Source organism: Stomoxys calcitrans, chromosome 1 (assembly GCF_963082655.1).
Source record: "Stomoxys calcitrans chromosome 1, idStoCalc2.1, whole genome shotgun sequence".
NCBI classification, from domain to species: Eukaryota; Metazoa; Arthropoda; class Insecta; order Diptera; family Muscidae; genus Stomoxys; species Stomoxys calcitrans.
The window spans coordinates 228949433-228975227 of NC_081552.1; the positions used below are offsets into that span (position 1 = coordinate 228949433).

The window sequence follows — 25795 nt, forward strand, 5'->3', positions numbered from 1 at the left end:
ACATTTTGTGCCAAATTTGTTGTGGATCGCACCAAACTAGTGGCTTCTACAGCTTCAAAATCAATAGCTTTCGTCTTTGGACCAAAAAAGAGGCTTGTATAAAATTTTGTGAAAATCGGACAACAAATGCGAACTGTACCTTGATTACAAGAATATATAGACAGACAGAAAGGGCGGACAGACGGACATAGCTAAATCGAATCCGGAAGTGATTCGAAGCCGATTGGTATACTTATCGATGGGTCTAGTTCTTCTCCTTCTTAGCGTTGCAAACAAATGCACAAAGTTATAATACCCTGTACCACAGTGGTGGTATAGGGTATAAAGAGTAAACTTCTTTTCTGAAAAACGTTGAACTTTGTTTACGATAAAAGTCCGTGTTTTTGCGATAAATTCTTGCAATAGAAATGCCTTAGAAATTCTTTTTAATTACTTCTTGTACCTGGCTGCCATTTGTATATTGCTCTAATGATTTTTATCATTGGACGTTGCAGTATTTTTGTACCGTAACTTCAAAAATTGTCACTTTCCGAGTTTACCACCCACACTCGTCCAAGCTGCTCAATATACAGGCTGTTCTTTGCTCAGTCAAAACAAAAATGTTGTGTGTGAGTATTTGTCTATACCAGTGACGAGCACGCAATTGCAGTTATTTGCAAGCCTATGGGTCTGATTGGGATCATTGAACATGAACAATGGAGTGAGTATTTTTGCCAACCAGTGTATATACGCTCAAATACACATCCTTTCTCTTTAGCGAAGAGACAAAAATGAATAAATATTGGTCGAGTACACGAATAATCGTTTGCGGCTATCGAAGAACTTTTGCAATTAAAGTGTTTTTGGATTTCAAAACAAAAGGAAGATCCTACCAAATAGTCTTCCAACCAAAGACAAAACGCGTCCCATAGTTGTTGGTGTGTGTTGCGATCTCTGGCTTTCCTTTTCCATTTGCAAAGAAAAAATTCTACGATCATTGAGCTCGTCTCGAAAGAGAAACACAAAAATTGTAAAATTTTATGTTCTTCGCCCTAAAAGGCAAAAAACTTGAAAGTGAAAAAGTTCGGCAGAGCCTGGCCGGAATTCGAACCTGAGCACACAGAGCAGCAGCGAGAGCCGTTGCCATTGTCTAGCATTCGAAGCCATCAATACAACTTCCAACAGATGCACAGAATCGTGTGCATACAATGGGAGTAGTGTAATTTGTTGCATACAAAAAATCTACCATTGTACGAGACACAATGGAGAGACACAATTGCCCAACAGTCATTTATGGGCCGAACGACTTGATTCTTTTTTTAAGATAGAACTTGTAAAACCCTACAAAAGAAAACATGCTAAAATGTTTAGAGTATATCTCTTACGGCTTATGAGTTATTGGACATGCAACAATTTGTTCTTGTTGTCTAACGATTTATGAGTTATTAGACTTACAAAAATTTTTTCTTAAAAATTTTAGTCAAGGTATGATCGGTATTTTTGAAATTGTGGGACCATTTGTGAACCGATTGAAAATTTGTTTGGTTCAAAGCAAACATTAGTTCCAAAAAAATCTTTATTTTTTCTAACATTCCATTCATTTTTAATGGTGGGACACTATCTTTTTGTTTCTTTTGTCAACATATAGTACGAACCGCCCTAGTGTATATTTACATTTACTTACAATTTAAAACTAAAAAACCGACATATACTTGTTCATAGACAAAAACAAAAAAACATAGACCGTAATATAATTATAGTTTCTAGTATAGTCCGTATATAAGTAAAGAAGAAGTGTGTACTTATCTAGCTTGTAGTACCATTCAATAGTCCAACCCATACACATACACATATATGTATTTTCATAAAACGGTATTCACAGTGAAGTAGTGAGTAATTTATTTTACATGCATTCCTACGTATTCATAAACAAGTGTAAGAAATTTCCATAAGCTCAAAAAGTTTCCTAGATCCAAATGAATAATGAAAAAAAATAAGTATTGTATTGTAATATGATAAATATCCTGCTATTCATTGGAAACTGTAAAAGTAGATTTTAGAATATAATTTCAATTACTTAAACACATACAAATGTAACTGGATTTGCATACATTGAAATTTTGAAAATAGAAGTTTACTACATAACCCGGGAATATGATTGGGAAATTGTATTTCAAAATAATAGGGAACTTTAAATGTATTTTACATACAAAATTTTACACTAAACGGATACAAATGGAGATTTCTAGCAGTCCTAGAAGTAAAGGTGGTGTATATTATCTTTTGAAAGACCTAACTTCACCTTATTGATGTGGTAGTTGAGGTTTACTTCGCATACACCTCTACCGAATGTCAGTACTGGCCCCATGAAAACGATCAGGAACATTTATACTTTGCAGGATTGCAAATCGATATTTCAAGATGTCGTAAACGGATTTTCTAGATTAATATCTTATAACTTATGAAGATGGCCATATTTTATGTAATATTAAATCTTTTGAATCATTAATTCATCGGTTGAATCAAACTATGATTTCAGAGTGGATTTGCATACATTGAAATTTGGAAAATAGAAGTTTACTGCATAAGCCAGGAATATGATTGGGAAATTGTATTTCAAAATAATAGGGAACTTTAGGTGTATCAAACCGAATAACAATGGAGATTTCTAGGAGTCGTAGAAGTAAAGGTGGTTTATATTATCTGTTCAAAGACCTAACTTGACCTTATTGATGTAGTAGTTGAGGTTTACTTCACATACACCTCTACCGAATGTCCGTACTAGCCTTATGAGGACGATCAGAAATATTTATACTTTGCTGGATCGCAAATCGATATTTCAAGATTCGTAAACTGATTTTCTAGATTAATATCTTATAACTTATGAAGAAGGCCATATTTTAGGTAATATTTCATCTTTTAAATCACTTATTAATCGTTTGAATCAAACTATGATTTCAGAGTGGATTTGCATACATTGAAATTGGGAAAATAAAATTTTACTGCATAAGCCAGGAATATGATTGGGAAATTGTATTTCAAAATAATAGGGAACTTTAGGTGTATCAAACCGAATAACAATGGAGATTTCTAGGAGTCGTAGAAGTAAAGGTGGTGTATATTATCTTTTGAAAGACCTAACTTCACCTTATTGATGTGGTAGTTGAGGTTTATGTCAGTACTAGCCCCATGAGGACGATCAGAAATGTTTATACTTTGCAGGATTGCAAATCGATATTTCAAGATGCCGTAAACGGATTTTCTAGATTAATATCTTATAACTTATGAAGAAGGCCATATTTCATGTAATATTTCATCTTTTGTATCACTTATTCATCGGTTGAATCAGACTATGATTAAGTCAAGGAAGTGAAAGGGGATGGTCAATCGGTTACGATTTCATTCCAATTCACTTATTCTTCCCTAATTCGATTAAACTCGTTCTACTCTAATATCTCTTAAATTCCTTAAATCCTATGTTAGTATACCATCAAATCTATTTAACAGTTTACGTCAATCGGTGTAACATTAACAGTGGTAATCGCATTGTAATCAAAATTGTATTACAAAGAATATAAAGTAGATAGGAATCCTTTGGTAATTTCGGCTTCAGGTCAGCAAACATTAAGTGTCCTTATGACCATATTATCTCAATTGTAGAATTTTAGACTTAATACATGAATAATGAAACATTAGTTATGACAACGTATATGTAGCAAACCATTTTCATTTGCTTTAGTAATTGTATTGTGGAAAATTTTATTTACATTTATTATGAGCCTATTGATACTTTGTACTAAAATAGTTGTATAACATGTTGAATAATTTAAGAAATAAATGTAAATTCATATTGTACGATAACAACACTTGATAATGCGGAAGAAGGCACATGTGTCTCTGAATCCGGTAAAAAATCTATCTGCGATTCCAAACTGTAAACTAGTCTACTTACCCTATACCACTTCTGTGGTACAGGGTATTATAACTTAGTGAATTTGTTTGATACACCCAAAAGGGTGAAAGTTAGACCCATTGATAAGTATACCGATCAACTCAGAATCACTTTATGATTCTGAATCACCTTCCGTCTGTCTGTCCGTCTGTCCATATTAATTTGTGTACAAACTACAGATCGCAATTTTCATCCAATCGTCCTCAAATTTGGTATGAGCATGTTTTTCGGCCTAGAGACGAAGCCTATTGAATTGGAAAAAACTCGGTTCAGATTTTAATATAGCTTCCATATATATGTTCGACCGATTCGCAGTTATAATGCAATAAAGTGGTCATTTGTCAACCGATTCTCTCGAAATTTGGCAGGAAGGATTTTCTTATGATTCTCTGGCACTACTGGCGATTTTCATAGAAATCGGTTCCGATTAAGACATAGCTCTCATGTATACATATCGTCCGATTTTCACTCTTAGAGCCACTGCAAGCGCATTTATTGACCAATCTTCCCAAAGCTTTGTAAAATGCATTCTTTGATGACGTTTACAATATTTGTAAAGTTTGATTGAAATCGGTTCAGATTAAGACATAGCTCTCATGTATATATATATATCTCATGTATATATATATATTTTTTTTGACCGCTGTATATTGTATCGTCCGATTTTCACACCTGGAGCCACTGCTAACGGATTTATAGACCAATCTTCGCACAACTTTGTAAAACGCCTCCCTCGACGACTTTTACAATATCTGTAAAGTTTGATTGAAATTGGTTCAGAATTAGATATAGCTCTCATATATATTTTTGTCAGATTTTGGGTAATTTTCAATATGTTGTCATTTGTCAATCGTAGTTATTACAGTTTGAACATATTTGCTCGAAATCTGATACGGATTATTTAAAAACCCATTTAAAAACATCCGGCGAGATCCATCAAAATTGGTTCCGAATCGGATATAGCTCCCACATTGTAATTATGGGGTAGGTGTAGGGTATTATACCGTCGGCATTGCCCGACTTTTGCCCTTCCTTACTGGTTTTATTATATAGAACTCATCTCCAAGTCAGACTTTAATTTTGCACACGTATTGAAATATCGAATTGTGAATTTCTATAGCCTTAAAAAGTCATATCGGATAAAAGATATATATGGTAGCAATATCTAAATCTGGGACTTCAAATCTCTGACCAAAATTGAGGCCTATACAGGCTTCAAAGGTCATATCGGATGAAATATATATATGGCAGTTATATCTAAATCTGAACCGATTGTAATGAAATTTTGAACACACATATGTAGACGCTAAATAAAACACCTCGTGCTGAATTGTGTAAAGATCGGACCAAATTTGTGGCTTTTACAGTCTTCAAAAGCCATATCGGATGAAAGATATATATGATATATATGCGACCTGTACCTTGATCACAAGAATACATGAACATACAGACAGACAGACGGACAGGCAGACGGACAGGCAGACGGACATAGCTAAATCGAATCAGGAAGTGATTTTAAGCAGATCGGTATACTTAACAATGGGTCTAGTTTTTTTCCTTCTTATCGTTGCAAACAAATGCAAAAATAGCAAATTTTGCCCATGAAACGATCTAAAGCCCATAAAAGCTTAATTTTTATCCGATTTGAAACGGTGAGTTGCTGTAAACCTGCCGAACAATCTGATCTATGTATGGTTCAGATTGGACTAAATTTAGATATAGCTGCCATATAGAGCGATCTGCCGTTTAAGGGTCTGGATCCCATTAACGGCAGACCCTTAAATGCAGATCGGTTTATATGGCAGCTATATCTAAATATAGTCCGATCTGAACCATACTTAGATCAGATGTCGGGAGGCTTACAGCAACTTACCGTTTCAAATTTCAGCGAAATCGGATAAAAAATTAAGCATTTATGGACTTTAGACCCTTTATCGGCAGATCGGTCAATGTAGCAGCTATATCCATATATGGTACGATTTGTCCCGTTCAAGAACTTTACCAGCGTGCATCAAATTTATGCCAAATTTCAGCTCAATATCTTAATTTTAGAAGGCTGTAGAGTGATTTCAACAGACGGACTGACAGACACAGGGACATCGTTAAATCGTCTTAGAATTTTACGACGATCCAAAATATATATACTTAGTAGGGTCGGAAATTGATATTTCGATGTGTTGCAAACGGAATGACTAAATATATAAATCCCCTATCCTATGGTGGTTGGTATACAAACTGTGTTCCGAACGTTGTCAGAATATCAACGGCTGTGGACAGTTTCGAACGTTTCGTTCACTACAAACTGTTGTTGATTTCTGAACATTTGTAGTTGATTTAATAACATCTATGTGTTGATTCACTTTTATGAACCAATGCGATAATTTGACAACGCCGTGGTGGACTTTCTCTGTAAGTGTGCGTGAAGCATTAAGTCAATGCATCATATGGTGTCGTCTTTAATGCAGCTGTGATGCATAAAAATCCATCCTTTCCATTTCAAAATATAGACCGATATGAATCATTTAAGACAAGGACGTCCAAAAGCCATACGGTGCTCACTGTGCCAGATTTAAACAAACCCGGACAGTAAATACGCCTTTAATGGGTTCAAAACCTTAAATCGGGAGATTGGTCTATATGGCAAATGCAAATGCAAATTTTGCCCATGAACATTCCACTAAGATAAAGGGGCAAACTTCTCACATATCAATGAGTGCGGTCCGCTTCAAGTTTAAACTTCTCCTCTTGGGGGGAAGTTTTTGCATGACATAGTACATCACAAATGTTGCCAGCATTTTTTTTCTGATGGTCTCGCCTTCATGGCGTTCAGTGTCATAGGCGGACATGCTAACCTCTGTGCTACGGTGGCATCCATAGGGTGGCAGCTATATCCAAATATGGAACGATCTGTGTCATATGAATCACGGGTATCGAAGAGCTTATCACAACTAACTGGGCCAAATTTCATTGAAATCGGGTAATAATCGCAGCTTTTATGGGCCCAAAAAGTTAAATCGTGAGATCAATATATGCGGCAGCTAAATCTAAATATAGACCCATCGTATGTCGTAAATCCTGTGCCAAATTACCGCGAAATCAGAAAACTAATGCGCCTTTTATAGGCCCATGACCTTCTGGACTGATCTCTACAATATATGTGGCACATATGTCGGCAATCCTTTGCCAAATTTTAGCTAAATCGGAAAACTAATGCGCTTTTTATAGGCCCAAGATATTAAATCGTGAGATCGGTCTAGCTGCCATAGCTATATATTAAAACCTTACGGCGGAAGCATGTAATCTTTTAGTGGCATCGCAATCTGATGAGGCCTCTGGCAAAGGCTGAAATCGCGATCATATCAGCCCGCCCCCAACACATTCAACACACCACATTGCTGAAACTCTTTAAAGAGTTTTTGTTGTTTTGCTTTTCTTTTTCGGTCTAGCTGCCATAGCTATATATTAAAACCTTACGTCGGAAGCATGTAATCTTTTGGTGGCATCGCAATCTGATGAGGCCTCTGGCAAAGGCTGAAATCGCGACCATATCAGCCCGCCTCCAACACATTCAACACACCACATTGCTGAAACTCTTTAAAGAGTTTTTGCTGTTTTGCTTTTCTATTTGAAATAGAGGCAAATAAAAAAATTAAAACATATTCGTTTCAGCTGGATGTTATCCAAAAACTTAAAGAACAAATTTATTTTCAAAACGAAAATAATTTTTTTTTGGAAGGTTACCATATGGAATTTGTAGTCATGATATAATTTTTGTTTTTTTATTTTAAGTTTATTTTGTAGTAAAGTAACATATTTTTATTTGTAATAGAATACGCTTATGCGAAAATTTTTATCTATATATATTTTTTCTTTATTTGTAATATAATACTTAGGAGTTTAAATCAAAAATTCTTAACTATGCTTATCAGTAAGACAGTATTTTATTGTACTTCATTGATATCTTCGATATGTCTAAGAAAGAAGCAGATTCAGCCTAGTTAGTGACAGAATAACGTCTGTATTCACAAAACTTAACGAAGCCTTAAAATTGGTTCATTGGACAGTTGTATAAAGGAAATTTGTCAAATATTATTATCGATACAATTGGTTACATAAAACTTCAGTATTTTTGTGAAGATATTCTCTAGTCTTAAGTAATGTATTTTAGTGCTAAATATTACCAACATTTTCATATAGCATAGAGACAAAACAAACATTTCCCACCAGCTCAAACATTGATAGTTCAATAGAATGTAATGTAAAAATCCCGGAAAAATCGTAGCGACATTTGAGTGTTATTCCATCGTGTAATATACCTATATATACTCTTTAGAAAGTTGTATCAAATCAAAACAAATCCATTTTTTTTTCTTTAAAAGTCTAACATTCTCTTTCTCTTGTTCTCCACATACATATATGTTTGTTCTCCTGGTATTCTTCCAGTGTGTAGATTATTCTTCCAACATTCCATATAATAACCATTTGCAAACAACGACTCTCATGTAATGCCAAACAAATTTCAAAAAAAAAAAGATATTAACCAATTTATATGCATATCTACATTTTTTTCTCTTAACGCTACTTTTGAGCCGGCCTTTATAATATATATAGAGTTATAAAATATTTTATACAAAACTAACTTTTAACTTAATTATAAGCTTATGATGTATGTCCAACTAATATCTCGAAATGTATAAAATCAGGGTATTTTATATAGTCACCAAACATATGAACATTGCATACTCCTACATACGCCGAATAACATAACATCAAACATTTATAAAACATATGCAGATAATTAAAAGTTTCTCGGAATTTTAAGTGTTCACAATATATGATATATAGTCAGAGTACATAGAAACATTCATATGATAGGGAAAATGTATTGAATTTTTCATGGGAAAGCATTGCTAATTACCCATTGCATTGAACTTTAAATGCCCATGAAAGAAGATATTATGTTTAGCCCATTGAATGAGTTATAATTGTGGCTTTATGTGAAAATGAAATGAAAACAAGTAAGAGCGTGCTAAGCTCGGCCGGGCCGAATTTTAAAAACCCTCCACCATGGATCACATTTGTCGAGTCCTTTGCGCAGTATCTCTTTCGAGGCAAACAAAGAATAATAAATAAGAAATGTTATGAATATTGGAGCTATATCAATTTACAGTCCGATTACGACCATAAATGAATTGAATGTTGAAAACCATCTTAGAAGTCATTGGGTAATATTATAGTCCATTGGAATAGGAATTGCGCCTTGTTGGGGCTCAAGAAACAAAATCGCGAGATCGGTTTATATGGGAGCTGTATCAAGCTATAGATCGATTCAGACCATATTTCACACGTATGTTGAAGATCTTGGGAGAAGTCGTTGTACAAAATTTCAGCCAAATTGGACAATAACTGCGCCCTCTAAAGGCTCAAGAAGTCAAGATCCCAGATCGGTTTATATGGCAGCTATACCAGGTTATGAACCGATTTGCGCCATACTTAACACAGTTGTTGAAAGTCATAATAAAACATTTCATGCAAAATTTCAGCCAAAACGGATGAGAATTGCGCCCTCTAGCGGCTGAAGAGCTCAAGATCCCAGATCGGTTTATATGGCAGCTGTACCAGGTTATGAACCGATTTGAACCATACTTAACACAGTTGTTGGAAGTCAAAACAAAACATTTCATGCAACATTTCAGCCAAATCGGATGAGAATTGCGCCCTCTAGCGGCTGAAGAGGTCAATATCCCAGATCGGTTTATATGGCAGCTATATCAAAACATGGACCAATTTGGCCCATTTGCAATCCCAACCGACCTGCACTAATAAAAAGTATTTGTGTAATATTTCAAGCGGCTAGCTTTACTCCTTCGAAAGTTTGCGTGCTTTCGACAGACAGACGGACGGACATGGTTAATTCAACTTAAAATGCCATGACGATCAAGAAGATATATACTTTATGGGGCCTTAGACGCATATTTCAAGGTGTTACAAACAGAATGACGAAATTAGTATATCCCCATCCTATAGTGGAGGGTATAAAAATTATAGAACATCATCATATATTGAATGAAAAATTAATGTAACTTTAATTTCAAATGTATTAAAACAAATTCTGGGAAAAATATTAACTTATTTTATACCCTCCACCATAGGATGGGGGTATACTAATTTCGTCTTTCTGTTTGTAACACTTCGAAATATGCGTCTAAGACTCCATAAAGTATATATATTCTTGATTGTCGGGACATTTTATGTCGATCTAGCCATGTCCGTCCGTCAGTCTGTCGAAAGCACGCTAACTTACGAAGGAGTAAAGCTAGCCGCTTGCAATTTTCCACAAATTCCTTTTTTTAGGGTAGGTCGGTTGGGATTGTAAATGGGCCAAATCGGTCCATGTTTTGGTATAGCTGCCATATAAACCGATCTTGGGTCTTGACTTCTTTAGCCGCTAGAGGGCGCAATTATCGTCCAATATGATTGATATTTTGCACGTGTTGTTCTGGTATCACTTCCAACAACTTCACTAAATATGGTTCAAATCGGTTCATGTTTCGATATAGCTGCCATATAAACCGATCTTGGGTCTTGACTTCTTGAACCTCTAGAGGGCGCAATTATTATCCGATTTGACTGAAATTTTGCACATGGTGTTTTGGCATCGCTTCCAACAACTTCACTAAATATGGTTCAAATCGGTTCATGTTTCGATATAGCTGCCATATAAACCGATCTTGGGTCTTGACTTCTTGGACCTCTAGAGGGCGCAATTATTATCCGATTTGACTGAAATTTTGCACATGGTGTTTTGGCATCGCTTCCAACAACTTCACTAAAAATGGTTCAAATCGGTTCATGTTTCGATATAGTTGCCATATAAACCGATCTTGGATCTTGACTTCTTGAGCCGCTGGATTTGGCAATTCTCATCCGATTTGGCTGAAATTTTGCACGTAGTATTTTGGTATTACTTCCAAAAACTGTGCTAAGTATGATTCAAATAGGTTCATAATCTGGTAAAGCTGCCATATAAACCGATCTTGGATCTTGACTTCTTGAACCTCTAGAGGGCGCAATTCCTATCCGTTTGACTGAAATTTTGCACATGGTTTTTTGGCATCACTTCCAACAACTGCGCTATGTATGGCTCAAATCGGTCCATGTTATGATATAGCTGCCATATAAACAGATCTTGGGTCTTGACTTCTTGAGCCGCTGGAGGGCGCAATTCTCCTCCGATTTGGCTGAAATTTTGCATGAGGTGTTTTGTTATAACTTTCAATACCTGTACTAGGTATGGCGCAAATCGGTACATAACCTATTATAGCTGCCATATAAACCGATCTGGTATCTTGACTTCCTGAGCCTCTAGAGGGCGCAATTCTCATTCGATTTGGCAGAAATTTTGTACAACGGCTTCTCTCATGACCTTCAACATACGTGTCTAATATGGTCTGAATCGATCAATAGCTTGATACAGCTCCCATATAAACCTATCTACCGATTTTGCTTCTTGAGGCCCCTACAAGGCGCAATTCTTATCCGAATGAACTGAAATATTACACAATGACTTCTACAATGTTCAACATTCAATTCATTTATGGTCCGAATCGGACTACAACTTAATGCAGCTCCAATAGCATAACAGTTATTATTCAATATTCTGTGTTTGCCTAAAAAGAGATAGAACTCGACAAATGCGATCCATGGTGGAGGGTATATAGGATTCGGCCCGGCCGAACTTGGCACGCGTTTACTTGTTTGTAGCTACTATCAATTCAGGGCTTCTTCGGTGGTTATTTAAATTAAACATTTTTCCAACAACAGTCCTCATTACACACTTCATGATAACTATAAGATAGACAACTCTTTAAAGTTTATTTAACTCGAAAACTAACATTAAGCTTAATTGTGTATAACAAAACAAAAAAGTGTTCAAGTACTTTCACAACATCATAACAAATAGCACCTTCATTATTTATTCATAACGGTGTGCCTTTTTAGCTACAATATTTGTACATGCTGAGCAACCATTAATAAAGTTTACTAAGCCTTTTTGCAAAAAAAAAAAAAAAATCGAAAACGAAGAATAACAAAAACCCCAAAACCCTTTTCAAATGAAACAAAACAATTCATTAAAACTATTTATTCTATCAACTTTCTAATGAAAGCTTCCACATAAGCAATATGAAAGCGCCCATACGTGTGTGTATGTGGTTGTGGTTGTCTTGTGCTCCTGTGTAGTTTGAAGTACTTGAAAATTTTTGTTTTGTTCCCTTACAATTTGATGTACTTTTAACATTAAGTATATTTTTTACTAATTAAAAAGCACTTACACAACTTTTGCATACATGCTTGTACTTACCGACATGCATACGAACTCACAAATGCATATGTACATACATAACTGCAAACAATTACATTAACAGACTGTTTATTTAAATCAGTAATGGGCAAATACACACACACACGCACACTCACACACTATTGCACATTATTGTATACGTAACCCCAGGGGGCTGGCAAATAGTACTCGTATGAGTATGCTAGTGTGCCCACCAATGATTTTAACCTATTTGCAGTTAAGTATGCATATTAGCGTGTGTTTGTGCATGACTGTATGTATATGTGTATGTACTAAAGCTGTGCTGCTAGACAATAATACTTGCGCCCATCCGCATACATAACGACGAAAACTAAGTTTAGGTAGAAATAAAATTCATTAACGTACTCTCTCACACAGTCTCCCAACTTCTCCAAGAATACTCACACATATGTAAAAATTGGCACCATGCTCGAAATGGAAAAGTAACGACATAACAGTGCACGAAAATTGAATAGGGGAATGTACATAAAAAAGCTTTTCAGCCATTAAAGCCAAATGAATGAAAAAATAACTACGTAATCAAAAAATGTGTCTTAGAAAGATGTTAGCGCGAGTTAGGCAGACTGAGAAGAGTTAATACCAAGTTTGGATTACTGTTGGTGAGATGGATACCCACAATAAACATTAGCCTCCTGAAACTGTAAAAATTGCAAATTTTCCCATAAACATTCCATGAAGGAACAGCGGCAAACTTCTCAAAATATCAGTGAGTGCTGGCCGACTCAAATTTAAGCTCAATGATAAGGGGCCTCCTTTTAATAGACGAGTCTGAAGGGCGTAGCGCAGCGCGACAAGCTATATATATATAGGTGTTGGAAGTCAAAACCAAACATTTCGTGTAAAGTTTCATCCAAATCGGATAGAGGCTCGAGAAATCAAGATCCAATATCGGTTTATACGAGGGTTGCCTTTTATATTTCGGGATTAAAGAACACAAGAACAAATATTACAAATAATACCATGGAACAACGCTTTATTGTTTATCAAAATATTCCCCATTAAGATCGAAACACTTTTGCCACTCTGATTGATGCATTCTGTACGCATCAACCGCTTCTTCAGGTGTCGAAAAACGTTGACCTCTCCTTTTATTTTTTACGTACAGGAATAGAATGAAGTCATTCGGTGCCATGTCAGAACTATACGGCGGATGACTCATCAAATCGATGTTTTGAGTGCACAAAAATGCGATTGTTTCGTATTTTTGGAGCATTTCTTTCGACCAATCGACACGAGCCTCGTTTTGAGCGATTGACAATTTGGGAGATCCAATATTGAATGTATGCTAGTCCCACTAATGCCTTAGGTTGTTTCACTCTCACGATAGGTTACATGACGATCTTGCAATATCAGTTAACGGTTTTTGGAACAAAACTATTTTTGGACAACCTGCACGAAATTCGTCTTGAAGTGCACTACCACTTCGGTTCAATTCACCATTTCATCGATAAACACTGGTCCTTGATGGAGCTTCATTTCAAAAAATTTAATTAAGTTCATCGATGCCCTGTTGTGGAGTTCATCCACGTCGATAGTTGTAAAAAATAATCCCACGAAAATGTTCAAGATTTAATTCCTTTTTTTTCTTGGGCGAGATGAATCTTTAAGTTACTATAAACAACACAAATAGCGCTCGTATGTCAAAACGTTCTAAGTACGTGTAACTTCAAAAATTTCAAGCTTTACGATAGAGCTGTCAGTTGGCAGATTGCAACACAAGGGTTGTCCAACCCAGAAATATAAAAGGCAACCCTCGTATGGGAGCTAGATAAGGTTATGAACCAATTAAAACCTTACTAAGCACGAAAGAGAGGCTCACGAAATCAACATCCCAGATAGCGCACTTATAGAAAGTATTCGTGCAAGATTTCAACCGCCTTGCTTTATTCCTTCGAAAGTTAGCTTGCTTTCGACAGGCAGACTGACATGGCTAAATCGACTTGGAATTTCAAGACGTTCGAGAATATATGTACTGTATAGGGTTTTAAACCAATATTTCGATGTGTTTCCAAACGGAATGACGAAATTAGTATACCTTCATCCAATGGTGGAGGGTATAAAAATTCCCATTAAGCAACTGTGGTTTTAGTACCCCTTTCAGCAGCAAAGAATAGTTTTAGAACCCTTTCCCACAGGAAAAGTAGTTTTCGTTACCTCTCCCACAGGGAAGGATAGTTTAAGCACCCTTTCCCAAAGAGAAGATTAGTTTAGTACCCTTTACCACAGGGAAGAGTAGTTTAGTACCCTTTCCCACAGGGAAGGGTAGTTGAGCACCTTTTCCCACAGGGAAGGGTACCCACACAGGGAAGAGTACCCTTTCCCACAGGGAAGGGTAATTGAGCACCTTTTCTCACAGGGAAGGGTAGTTTAGTAAACTTTCCCACATAAAAGGGTAGTTTTTGTATCCTTTCCCACAGAAAAGGTCCGTTTTTTGTACCCCTTCCCACAGGAAAAGGTAGTTTTTGTTTCCTTTCCCACAGGGAAGAATAGTTTTGTATCCTTTCCTTTCAAATAGCAAATGCTAATTTTAGTACCCTTTCCCAGGCAAAAAACAGTTTTGATAACCTTTCCCCACCGGGAAGGGTAGTTTAAGCAACCTTTCCCACAGGAAAGGGTAGTTTTTGTAACTTTTTCCACATTAAAAGGTAGTTGTTGTACCCTTTCCCAGTAGAAAAGGTAAATTTTGTACCCTCTCCCACAGGGAAGGGTAATATTCGTACCCTTTGCCACAGGAAAGGGTAGTATTAGTGTTCTTTTCCACAGGAAAGGATTGTATTAGAACCCTTTCTCACAGGAAAGGGTAGTATTTGTACCCTTTCCCACTGGATAGGGTAGTTTTTGTACCCTATCCCATAGAAAAGAATAACATATGAACCCTTTTCCACTGGAAAGGGTAGTTTTAGTACCCTTTCCTAAAGTAAAGTACCCTTTTCCACAGAAAAAGGTAATATATGTACCCTTTCCCACAGGAAAGGGTTATATAAATACCCTTTCCACAGGAATGTTGTAGTACCCCCCACAGGAAGGAGTGAATTTAGTTCCCTTTCCTGTGAGAAAAGGTAGTATTTGTACCCCTTCTCACAGGAAAGAGTGATATTCGTACCCCTTCCTACAGGTAACGGTAGTATTTGTAACTTTTCCTATTGGAAGGAGTAGTATTTGTACGCTTTTCCACAGGAAAGGATAGTATTTGTACCCTTTGCCTCAGAAAAGGGTAGTATTTGTAACCTTTCCCAAAGGAAAGAATAATGTTTATACTGGGAAAGGGTAGTATTTTTACCCTTTCCCACACGAAATGGCAGTTTTTTGTGACCTTTCCCAAAGCAAGGTGGTTGTTGTACATGCACATGAAATGGTAGTTTTTTGTGACCTTTCCCAAAGGTAAGGGTAGTATTTTTACCCTTTCCCACCGAAAAGGTTAGTATTTATACCCATTCCCACAGTAAAGGGTAGCATTTGTACCCTTTCTCTCAGGAAAAGGTAGTTTTTGTACCCCTTCAAACAGGATATTTGGTATTTGTGCACACGAAGTGGTAGTGTTTTGCAACCTTTCCAAAAGGAAAGGGTAGTATTTGTACCCGTTCCCACCGAAAAAGTTACCACATGAAATGGTAGTTTTTGCACCCTTTCCCAACGCAAAGGGTATTATTTGTGCCCTTTCTCACAGAAAAGGGTAGCATTGGTACCCGTAGGTTAGTATTTGTATCCCTTCTCACGGAAAAGTGTGGAATTTGTACCTTTTCCCACAGGAAAGGATAGTATTTGTACCCTTTCCCATAGAAATGGTTAGTATATATACCCTTTCCCACAGAAAAGGGAAGTATTTGTACCCTTTCTCAAAGGAAAGTGTAGTATTTGTACCCTTTCTCAAAGGAAAGGGTAGTATATGTACTTTTTCCTGAGGGAAAGCGTAATGCTAGTATCAGAACCCTTTTCTGAGGGTGAGGGAAAGGGTAGTATTAGAACCCTTTCCTGAGGGTGAGGGAAAGAGTAGTATTAGTACCCTTTCCTGAGGAAAAGGGTAGTATAAGTACCTTTTCCTGTGGGAAGCTTTCCTTTGGGAAAGGGTACTAATATTACCCTTTCCTGTAGGAAAGGGCGCCAAACTACCCTTTCCTATGGTAAAGGGTACAAATACTACCCTTCTATAGGAAAGGGTACAAATACTACCCTTCTGTAGGAAAGAGTACAAATACTACCCTTTTCTGTGGGAGGGGTAATAATACTGTGGGAATGGGTACAAATACAACCCTTTCCTGTGTGAAGGGGTACAAATACTACCTGCAGGAAAGTTTTACTACCTCCACAGGAAAAGTAGATTTAGATTTTGCTAAAGAAAATTGTAGTTTTGTACTCTTTCCCACAGGAGAGCTTCGTTTTTGGACCTTTTCCCCATAGGAACGGGGTAGTTTTAATACAATTTCCCAGAGCAAAGGGGTAGTATTTATACCCTCTCCCACAGGAAAGGGTAGAACTTGTACACTTTCCCACAAGAAAGGGTACTATTTGTACCCTCTCCCACAGGAAAGGGAAGTATTTGTACAGGAAAGTGTAGTTTTAGTACATTTTGCCAAAGGAAGGGGTAGTTTTTGTACAATTTCCCACAGGAAAGGGTATTTTAAGTACTCTTTCTAATAGGAAAGATTAGTTTTATCACCCTTTCCCACAGGAAAGGGTAGCTTTGATTGCCCTTTCAACAGTAAAGGGTAGTTTTAGTACCGTTAGTCTCCAACAGGAGAGGTTAGTTTAGCACCCCTTTCAACAGTCAGGGTAGTTTTAGTATCCCTCCCAATAGGAAAACGTAGTTTTAGTATCCTTGCAACAGAAAAGGTTAGTTTTAGTACCCCTGTTAACAGGAAAAAGGCATTTCTAGTACCCCTTCCAACAGGAGAAGGTTGTTTGGATGTCATTTGACACTGGAAAGTGCATGTTTGATTACCTTTGGCACAGGAAACAGTACCCTTTGACACAGGAACGGTTACGTTTGATACTGTCAACTGGAAGAGGCATTTCTAGTACCCCTTCCAACAGGAGAAAGTTGTTTGGATGTCATTTGACACTGGAAAGTGTATTTTTGATAACCTTTGGCACAGGAAACAGTACCCATTGACACAGGAACTGGTACGTTTGGTACTCTTTGACATAGGAAACGATGGCTTCAGTACCCTTTTGACATAGGAAGGGTAGCTTAAGTACCCTTTGACACTGTAAACGCTTCCCTTCGTATCCTATGACATCGGAAAGGGTAGCTTAAGTACCCTTTGTCATAGGGAAGGGTAGTTGTAGTACCTTTTGACATAGGTAGGGGATCTTTAATACCCCTTGATACAGAAAAGGGTAATTTTACCATAAAAGGGGGTTTTGAATTTCTTCTCCATTGGAAATTGTAGTTCTAGTGCTCTTTTGTATTAGAATAGCTAATCCTTTGGAAATTGACAGTTTAGCAAACCCTTTTATTTAAAAAGTGGCTTCTCCACAGGAAATGGTTATTCTCCTCACAAGAAAGGGTTGTTGTTTTCCTCATATGAAGTTGCAGTTTTGGTTATTTTGCGAATGGTATTTTTAGCTCTTTTTTTAATGGCAATGGTAATGTTGGTAGTCTTTTCCGCTGAAAAGGTTTTTTTTAGTAGTATTTTCCTCTAGAAATTATACTTTTAGTAATTTTTCCCGCAGCAAAAGTTATTTTTATGCGGGGAACAGTAGTTTTGATACCCTTTTAGAGCAGCTTTGGTACTCTATCATTCGGTACAGTTTGTTTGTTCAATCTTTTAAAAGTAGCTTTGGTACTCTGTCATTCGGGACAGGTTATTTGCCCAATCCTTCAAGAAAGGTAATTTTAGTACCCAATTTTTCATGGAAGGATACCACTTTTCGATCCTACATTTTTAGTACCCATTTCTTTAAGGGGTTGTATTGGTGCCCAATCCTTAGGGAGAGAAAGTTTCAGACGGAAAAGTGTATTTTTCTCCGTTTTTTCAATAAACGTTAATTTTGGTACTCATTTTTTTTTTTTTTTTTTTTTTTTGAAAGAGTATTTTTAGCACCCTTTCATTCAGGAAACAGTATTTTTAGTATCCATTCCTTTGGCAGTGCGCAGTTTCAGTAAGTGAAACTTCTTTAGATTCACCAAGGGGCAAAATACTGTTCTGTTTCATTAGTTGGGTATGCCTAAAGTAATACCAGAATATCGCATGCAAAACAGTTTAGCATTGTGATATCTGGGGTCTTAAAATACCGAATAACTATTTATATAAAATACTTGAAAACTATAAATTTGTAACTAAGAGTGTAAACGTACTCAAAAATGTATGCAAATTTGTACAAATTTTTACTGGAGGTCGTTCGCGTGCTTTATTTTCCCACAGATGGGAGAGAGATTGAGCAAAACTTTGAGAGTTTGGTAATTGAGAGCTTGCTCATTTCTGATGGAGTTTTTTCCAGCAATATTTTGTATCATCAAACAGATGTTTTTTGTAAATCAGCTGATTTATTCAAATAAATAGCAATAGAGAGTAAAAACTGTTACTACTCTCTTTTAATTTTTTTAATGGCAAATTTTTACTGAAGAAAGTACGTGACTATCTATATTTTTTTATTTAACCTATGCAATCTTCTGGCACTGTTTGTTATTCTTCCATTTTCTCAAATACACACTCACTGAATAACTCATTTAACACCTTTCACACATACTCACTCTTTCACTCAGACAATTACAATTGATTCACCAACAGCTTTAACACAAATGTATGAGAACTAAGTTCCTTATTTTTATACGCAAAGCAATTACATGAACTAACTAAAAACATATTTTTTTCTCTCTCTCTCTTTCTCTTCCATTGTTTCATCCCCAAAAATATTTTAAAACCACCTACGCTCGTTCGTTGTATGTCTTGTGGCAAATGGAAAATAAAACCATAAATTTAACAACATAACGAAAAATGTCTTACCAAAAATGTCAACCGAATATATATATAATACCTGTTTCTACTCATGTGTGTGTGTGTGTGTGTGTACTCTCAACAAAAACTACTACCAACATGATCACAACTGCTTTCACTACCACCATAACCCCCCCAAAAAAAAAAAAACAAACAAACAACCCACCAACACACACACATTAACATGCATCTATGTACACATACTGCATCCTGGCAAATCCCATTACACATACAAACACCATTGCCCTACATCTCACATACATATGCATTTAATGCTTTGCTCCAAATGTACAATTGAAAATAACGTTTGTCTGTGTATAATTGTTTTAAACACAAAAAAAAAATTTAAACAAAATGTGTGCGGCCGATTTAAATTTAAACTACAAAATCAATTTTCAACATTTTTCAACCTTTAACCTTTGAAAACACACCAATTCTTTTTTTTGTTTCAACTCTTCAACACCACCACCACCACCACCTTTTTCTACAATATCAACTCTGTGCCAACGACACATCTGTTATATGTATATTTGAAAATCCCCAAAAAAACACAACTTGAACAATCACCTGCAACAAAAACACCTTGACCACAATACCAACAACAATAAAACACCCAACCTGTCGTCCCACCATGAAAACTACAGCAACAAGAACAGGATCCCACAAATTTGTACATAGCAAATTTGCCACCCTGCTTCAAGGAGACCGATCTGGAGGGCATGCTTTCCAAATATGGCCAAGTGGTGTCCACAAGAATTTTACGTGATGCTCAAATGAATTCTAAGGGTAATTTAACAATTTATTTTCCATACAATTTATATTTTAAATATTTTCAGGTATTCAAAAATCTAGATTTTGAGTTGATTCATTGAAACTTTGATTTTTGTCTGTTATATGCATTGGCATAGGATTGATTTGTATGTAAGAGGGTAAAGTAAAACAAAGAACCCTTTCGAAAAGGGTAGTTTTAGTATCCTTTTCTCAGGTAAAAGGAAAGTAGGTTTAGTGCCCAATTTTTTGGGAAAGGTTAGTTTTACTACCTTTTCTTTTGGAAAAGGGTAGTTTTGGTACCCTTTCTTTTGGGAAAGGATAGTTTTAGAACCCTTTTTTTTGGGAAAGAGTAGTTTTAGTACCTTTTCTTTTAAGAAAGGGAGGTCATTTTAGTAGCCTTTCTTTTGGGAAAGGGTGGTGGGAAAGGGTAGTCTTACTGCCCTTTCTTTTGGGAATGGCCTGGTTTAGTACCCTTTCTATGGGAAGGGGTAGTTTAAGTACCCTTTCTTTTGGTAAAGGGTAGTTTTATTACCCATTCTTTTGGGAAAGGGTAGTTTTAGTACCCTTTATTTTGGGAAAGGGTAGTTTTAGTACCCTTTCTTTTGAGAAATGGTAGTTTGAGTACCCTTTCTTTTGAGAAAGGGTAGTTTGAGTACCCTTTCTTTTGAGAGAGGGTAGTTTTAGTACCCTTTCTTTTAAGAGAGCGTAGTTTTAGTACCCTTTCTTTGGGAGAATAATGTTTTAGTATCCTTTCATTTAGGAAAGGGTGGTTTTAGTGCCCTTTCTTTTCGGAAAGGGAAGTTTTAGTATCCTTTCCTTTGGGCAAGGGTAGTTTTAGTAGCCTTTCTTTTGGGAAAGGGTAGTTTTAGTACTCATTCTTTTGGTAAAGGATAGTTTTAGTACCCTTTCTTTTGGGAAAGGGTAGTTTTAGTACCCTTTATTTTGGGAAAGGGTAGTTTTAGTACCCTTTCTTTTGAGAAAGGGTAGTTTGAGTACCCTTTCCTTTGAGAGAGGGTAGTTTTAGTAACCCTTCCTTTGGAAGATTATTGTTTTAGTACCCTTTCTTTTGGGGAAGGGTAGTTTTAGTACCCTTTCGTTTAGGAAAGAGTAGTTTTAGTATCCTTTCATTTAGGAAAGGGTGGTTTTAGTGCCCTTTCTTTTCGGAAAGGGAAGTTTTAGTATCCTTTCCTTTGGGCAAGGGTAGTTTTAGTAGTCCTTCTTTTGGGAAAGGGCAGTTTTAGTACCCTTTATTTTGGGCAAAGGTAGTTTTAGTAGTCTTTCTTTTGGGAAAGGCTAGTTTTAGTGTCCTCTCTTTTGGTAGAGGGTAGTTCTAGTACCCTTCCTTTTGAGAAAGGGTAGTTTTAGTGCCCTCTCTTTTGGTAGAGAGTAGTTTTAGTACCCTTTTTTTGGGAAAGGATAGTTTTAGTACCCTTTCTTTTGGGCAAGGGTAGTTTTAATATACTTTCTTTTGGTAGAGGGTAGTTTTAGTACCTTTCTTTTGGGAAAGGGTAGTTTCAGTACTTGTTTTTGGAAAGTGTAATCTTAGTACCCTCTCTTTTAGGAAAGTTTAGTTTTAGTACCCTTTATTTTGGGAACAGGTAAATTTAGTTCCTTTTCCCTTGGGAAAGGGCACCCTCTTGGGAAAGGTCAGTTTTAGTATCTTTCTTTTGGGAAAGTGTAGTTTTTGTACCCGTTCCTTTGTGAAAGGGTAGCCTTTCTTTTGGAAAAGAGTAGTTTAGGTACCCTTTCTTTTAAGAAAGGGTATTTTTAGTACCCTTTTTAATGAAAGGGTTGTTTTAGTACCCTTTCTTTTGGTAGATGGTAGTTTTCCTAAAGGAAAGGGTAGTTTTGATACACTTTATTTTGGGAAAGGGTAGTTTTAGTACCCTTTCTTTTTTGGAAAGAGGTGGTTTAGTTTTAGAAAAGGTTAGTTTTAGAACCCTTTCTTTTGGGAAGGGGTAGTTTTAATACTACTCTTTGCAAGAGGATGGTTTTAGGGAAGGTTTGGTACTCTTTCCTTTGGGAAAGCGCCATTTTAGTACCCTTTCCTGTGGGAAAGGTTAGTCTACGTACCCTTTGTTTTGGGATAGGGTAGTATTAGTAACCTTTCGTTTGGGATAGAGTAGTTTAAGTACACTTTCTTTTTGGGAAAGAGTAGTTTTAGCATCCTTTCTTTTGGGAAATGGTAGTTTAAGTACCCTTTTTTGGTAGAGGTTAGTTTTAGTATACTTTCTTTTGGGAGGGGTAGTTTTCATACCCATTCTATTGGGATAGGGTAGTTTTAGCACCCTTTTTTTTGGGAAAATATAGTTTTAGTACCCTTTTTTTAGGGAAAAGCTAGTTATAGTACCTTTTTCTTTTGAGAAAAGATTAGTTTTAGTACATTTCTTTTGGGAAGGGGTAGTTTTGGCTCCATTTCTCTTGCGTAAGGGTAGTTTTGTACCCTTTCTTTTGAGAAAGAGTGACCTTTCTTTTGGGAAATGGTAGTTGTAGTATCCTTTCACTTAGGAAAGGGTAGTATCAGTACTTTGTCTTTTGGAAAGGGTATTTTTAGTACCTTTTCTTTTGTGAAAGGGTAATTTTAGTATCCTTTCTTTTGGGAAATTGTAGTTTATGTACCCTTTTTTTGGGAAATTGTAGTTTTAGTACACTTTCTTTTTGGAAAGGGTAGTTTTAGAAACCTTTCTTTTGGGAAAGGGTAGTTTTAGTACCCTTTCTTTTTGGAAGGGGTAGTTTTAGAAACATTTCTTTTGGAAAAGGGTAGCTTTAGTTCCCTCTCTGTTGGGAAAGGGTAATCTTCTTACCATTTCTTTTGGGAATGAATATTTTTAGGGAAGTTTTAGTACTCTTTTTTGGAGAAAGTGCATTTTTAGTACTCTTTCTTTTGGGAAAGGGTAGTCTAAGTACCCTTTCTTTTGAGAAGGTGTAGTAATAACACTCTTTCTTTTGGAAAGGGTAGTTTTGTGGAAGTTTAGGTACTCTTTCTTTTGGCAAAACATAGTTTTAGTACACTTTCTTTTGGAAAGGGTAGTTTTAGGGAAGTTGTAGTACTCTTTTTTTTGAGAAAATGCCTTTTTTAGTACTCTTTCTTTTGGGAAAGGGTAGTTTAAGTACCCTTTTATTTGGGAAACGGTAGTTTTAGTACCCTTTCTTTTGAGAAGGTGTAGTAATAGCACTCTTTCTTTTGGAAAGGGTAGTTTTAGGGAAGTTTTAGTACTCTTTCTTTGAGAAAGGGTAGTTTTTGTACCCTTTAATTTGGAAAAGGGTAGTTTTAGTACCCTTTAATTTGGGAAAAGGTAGTTTTAGGACCCTTTTATTTGAGAAATGGTAGTTTTAGTACCCTTTCTTTTGAGAAAACGTAGTACTAGCAATCTATCTTTTGGTAAAGGGTAGTTTTGGGAAGTTTAAGTATTCCGTCTTTTGGGAAATTATAGTTTAAATGTACTTTCTATTGGAAAGGTTGGCTTTTGGGGAAGTTTTAGTACTCATTCTTTTGGGAAAAGGTCGTTTTAGTACCCTTTCCTTTGGGAAAGGGTAGTTTGGAAGAAGTTTTAGTACTCGTTTCTTTTGGGAAATGATAATTTTAGTACTTTTTCTTTTGGAAAGGGTAGTTTTAGTACCCTTTTTTTTCAGAAATGGTTGTTTTAGCACCATTTCTTTTTGGAAAGGGTTGTTTTAGCTCCATTTCTTTTGGAAAAGGGCAATTGTTACACCATTGCTTTTGGGTAAGGCTAGTTTTAGGACAATTTTAGTACCTTTTGTTTTCGGAAGCGTAACTTTGAAACCCTTTCTTTTTTTGGGAAAGGATAGTTTTAGGGAAGATTTAGTACTCTTACTTTTGGAAAAGGGTATTTTTAGTACCCTTTCTATTGGGAAAGGGTAGTTTTAGTACCCTTTCTTTTGGGATAGGGTAGTTTAAGCACTCCTGTTTTGGGAAATTGTAGTTTTAGTACCTATTATTGTGGAAAAGAAAAAATATGAAAAGTACCCTTTCTTTTGAGGAAGGGTTGTTTTAGCACCATTTCTTTGGGAAAGGGTTTTTAGCACCAGTTTTTTTTGGTAAGGGTAGTTTTAGTACCCTTTTTTAAGGGAAAGCATAGTTTTAGTACCCCTTCTTTAGGGAAAGTGTAGTTTTAGATGCTATTTCTTTTGGGAAAGGTTAGTGTTTATACCCTTTCTATGGGGAAAGGGTGGTTTAAGGGAAGTTTTAGTACTCTTTTTTGGGAAAAGGGTCATTCCATGGGCGTTTTAGTACCCTTTCTTTTGGGAAAGAGTAATTTTAGGGAAGTATTAGTACTCTTTTTTTGTGGGAAAGGTTAGTTAAAGGAAGATTTGGCACCCTTTGTTTCGGGTAAGGGTAGTTAAAATATCCTTTCTTTTAGGAAATAATAGTATTAGTGCACTTTCTTTTAGAAAGGGTAGATTTTGGGAAGTTTTAGTACTCATTATTTTGGGAAAGGATAGTTTTAGTACCATTTCTTTGTAGAAGGGTAGTTTTAGTACACTTTCTTTAGAGAAAGTGTAGTTTAAGTACCCTTTGCTAGGGAAAGGATAGTTTTAGTACTCTTTCTTTGGGAAAAGGGTAGTTGTTTTAGTACCATGTTTTTTGGGATGTGTAGTTTTCGGGAAGTTTTAGTTCTCATTCTTTTGGGAAAGGATAGTTTTAGTACCATTTCTTTGTTGAATGAAGTTTTAGTAACCTCTCCTTTGGGAAAGTGCAGTTTAAGTTCCCTTTGTTTGGGAAAGGGTAGTTTTAGTACTCATTCTTTTTGGAAGGTTTAGTACCCTTTCTTTAAAGAAAAGGTAGTTTTAGTAACCTTTATTTTGTGAAAGGCTAATTTTAGTACCCTTTCTTTTGGGAAAGTACCCTTTAAGTACCCTTTCTTTCTCACTAAAACTACAATAGTACCCTTTCTTTGCGAAAGGGTTGTTTTAGTACTCTTTCTTTGCAAAAAGGTAGTTTTAGTACCCTTTCTTTTGCAAAAGGGTAATTTTAGTACCCTTTCTTTTGGGAAAGTGTAATTTTAGTACCCTTTCTTTTGGGAAAGTGTAATTTTATTACCCTTTCTTTTGGGAAAGTGTAATTTTAGTACCCTTTCTTTTGGGAAAGTGTAATTTTAGTACCCTTTCTTTTGGGAAAGTGTACTTTTAGTACCCTTTCTTTTGGGAAAGTGTAATTTTAGTACCCTTTCTTTTGGGAAAGTGTAATTTTAGTACCCTTTCTTTTGGGAAAGTGTAATTTTATTACCCTTTCTTTTGGGAAAGTGTAATTTTATTACCCTTTCTTTTGGGAAAGTGTAATTTTATTACCCTTTCTTTTGGGAAAGTGTAATTTTAGCACCCTTTCTTTTGGGAAAGTGTAATTTTAGTACCCTTTCTTTTGGGAAAGTGTAATTTTAGTACCCTTTCTTTTGGGAAAGTGTAATTTTATTACCCTTTCTTTTGGGAAAGTGTAGTTTTAGTACCCCTTCCTTTGAGAAAGGGTAGTTTGAGTGCCCTCTCTTTTGAGAAAGGGCAGTGTTAGTACCCTTTCTTTTTGGGAAACGGTAGTTTTAGTACTTCGCTGTCCTTCTAAGTGGCTTTTGTAGTCTTTTTAAAAAGGGAAAGCTTTGGTACCCCTTCTATCCTTATAACTAAAAGCCCAGCATAACGTCATCGACTGCAAATCGTATACTTGTGCAAATTTTATACACTAAGGGATGTTTGACTATCGCTTAACACATGCTCCATTTTTATATTATGCTAAGCCTGTGTCTGTGCCAATATTTATAT

General features: G+C 36.1%; 1 protein-coding gene across 5 annotated transcripts in view; it reads left to right on the plus strand.

Annotated features, from left to right (window-relative positions):
* The window catches only part of LOC106088372 (protein alan shepard), a 1012027-nt gene that overhangs the window by 961193 nt on the left and 25039 nt on the right, over positions 1-25795 (plus strand). For all 5 annotated transcript variants that reach the window (XM_059361231.1, XM_059361228.1, XM_059361230.1 and 2 more), the window contains one exon: positions 19897-20038. In XM_059361231.1, the coding sequence (XP_059217214.1) occupies positions 19897-20038 (142 nt within the window). The remainder of the gene's footprint in view (positions 1-19896; positions 20039-25795) is intronic.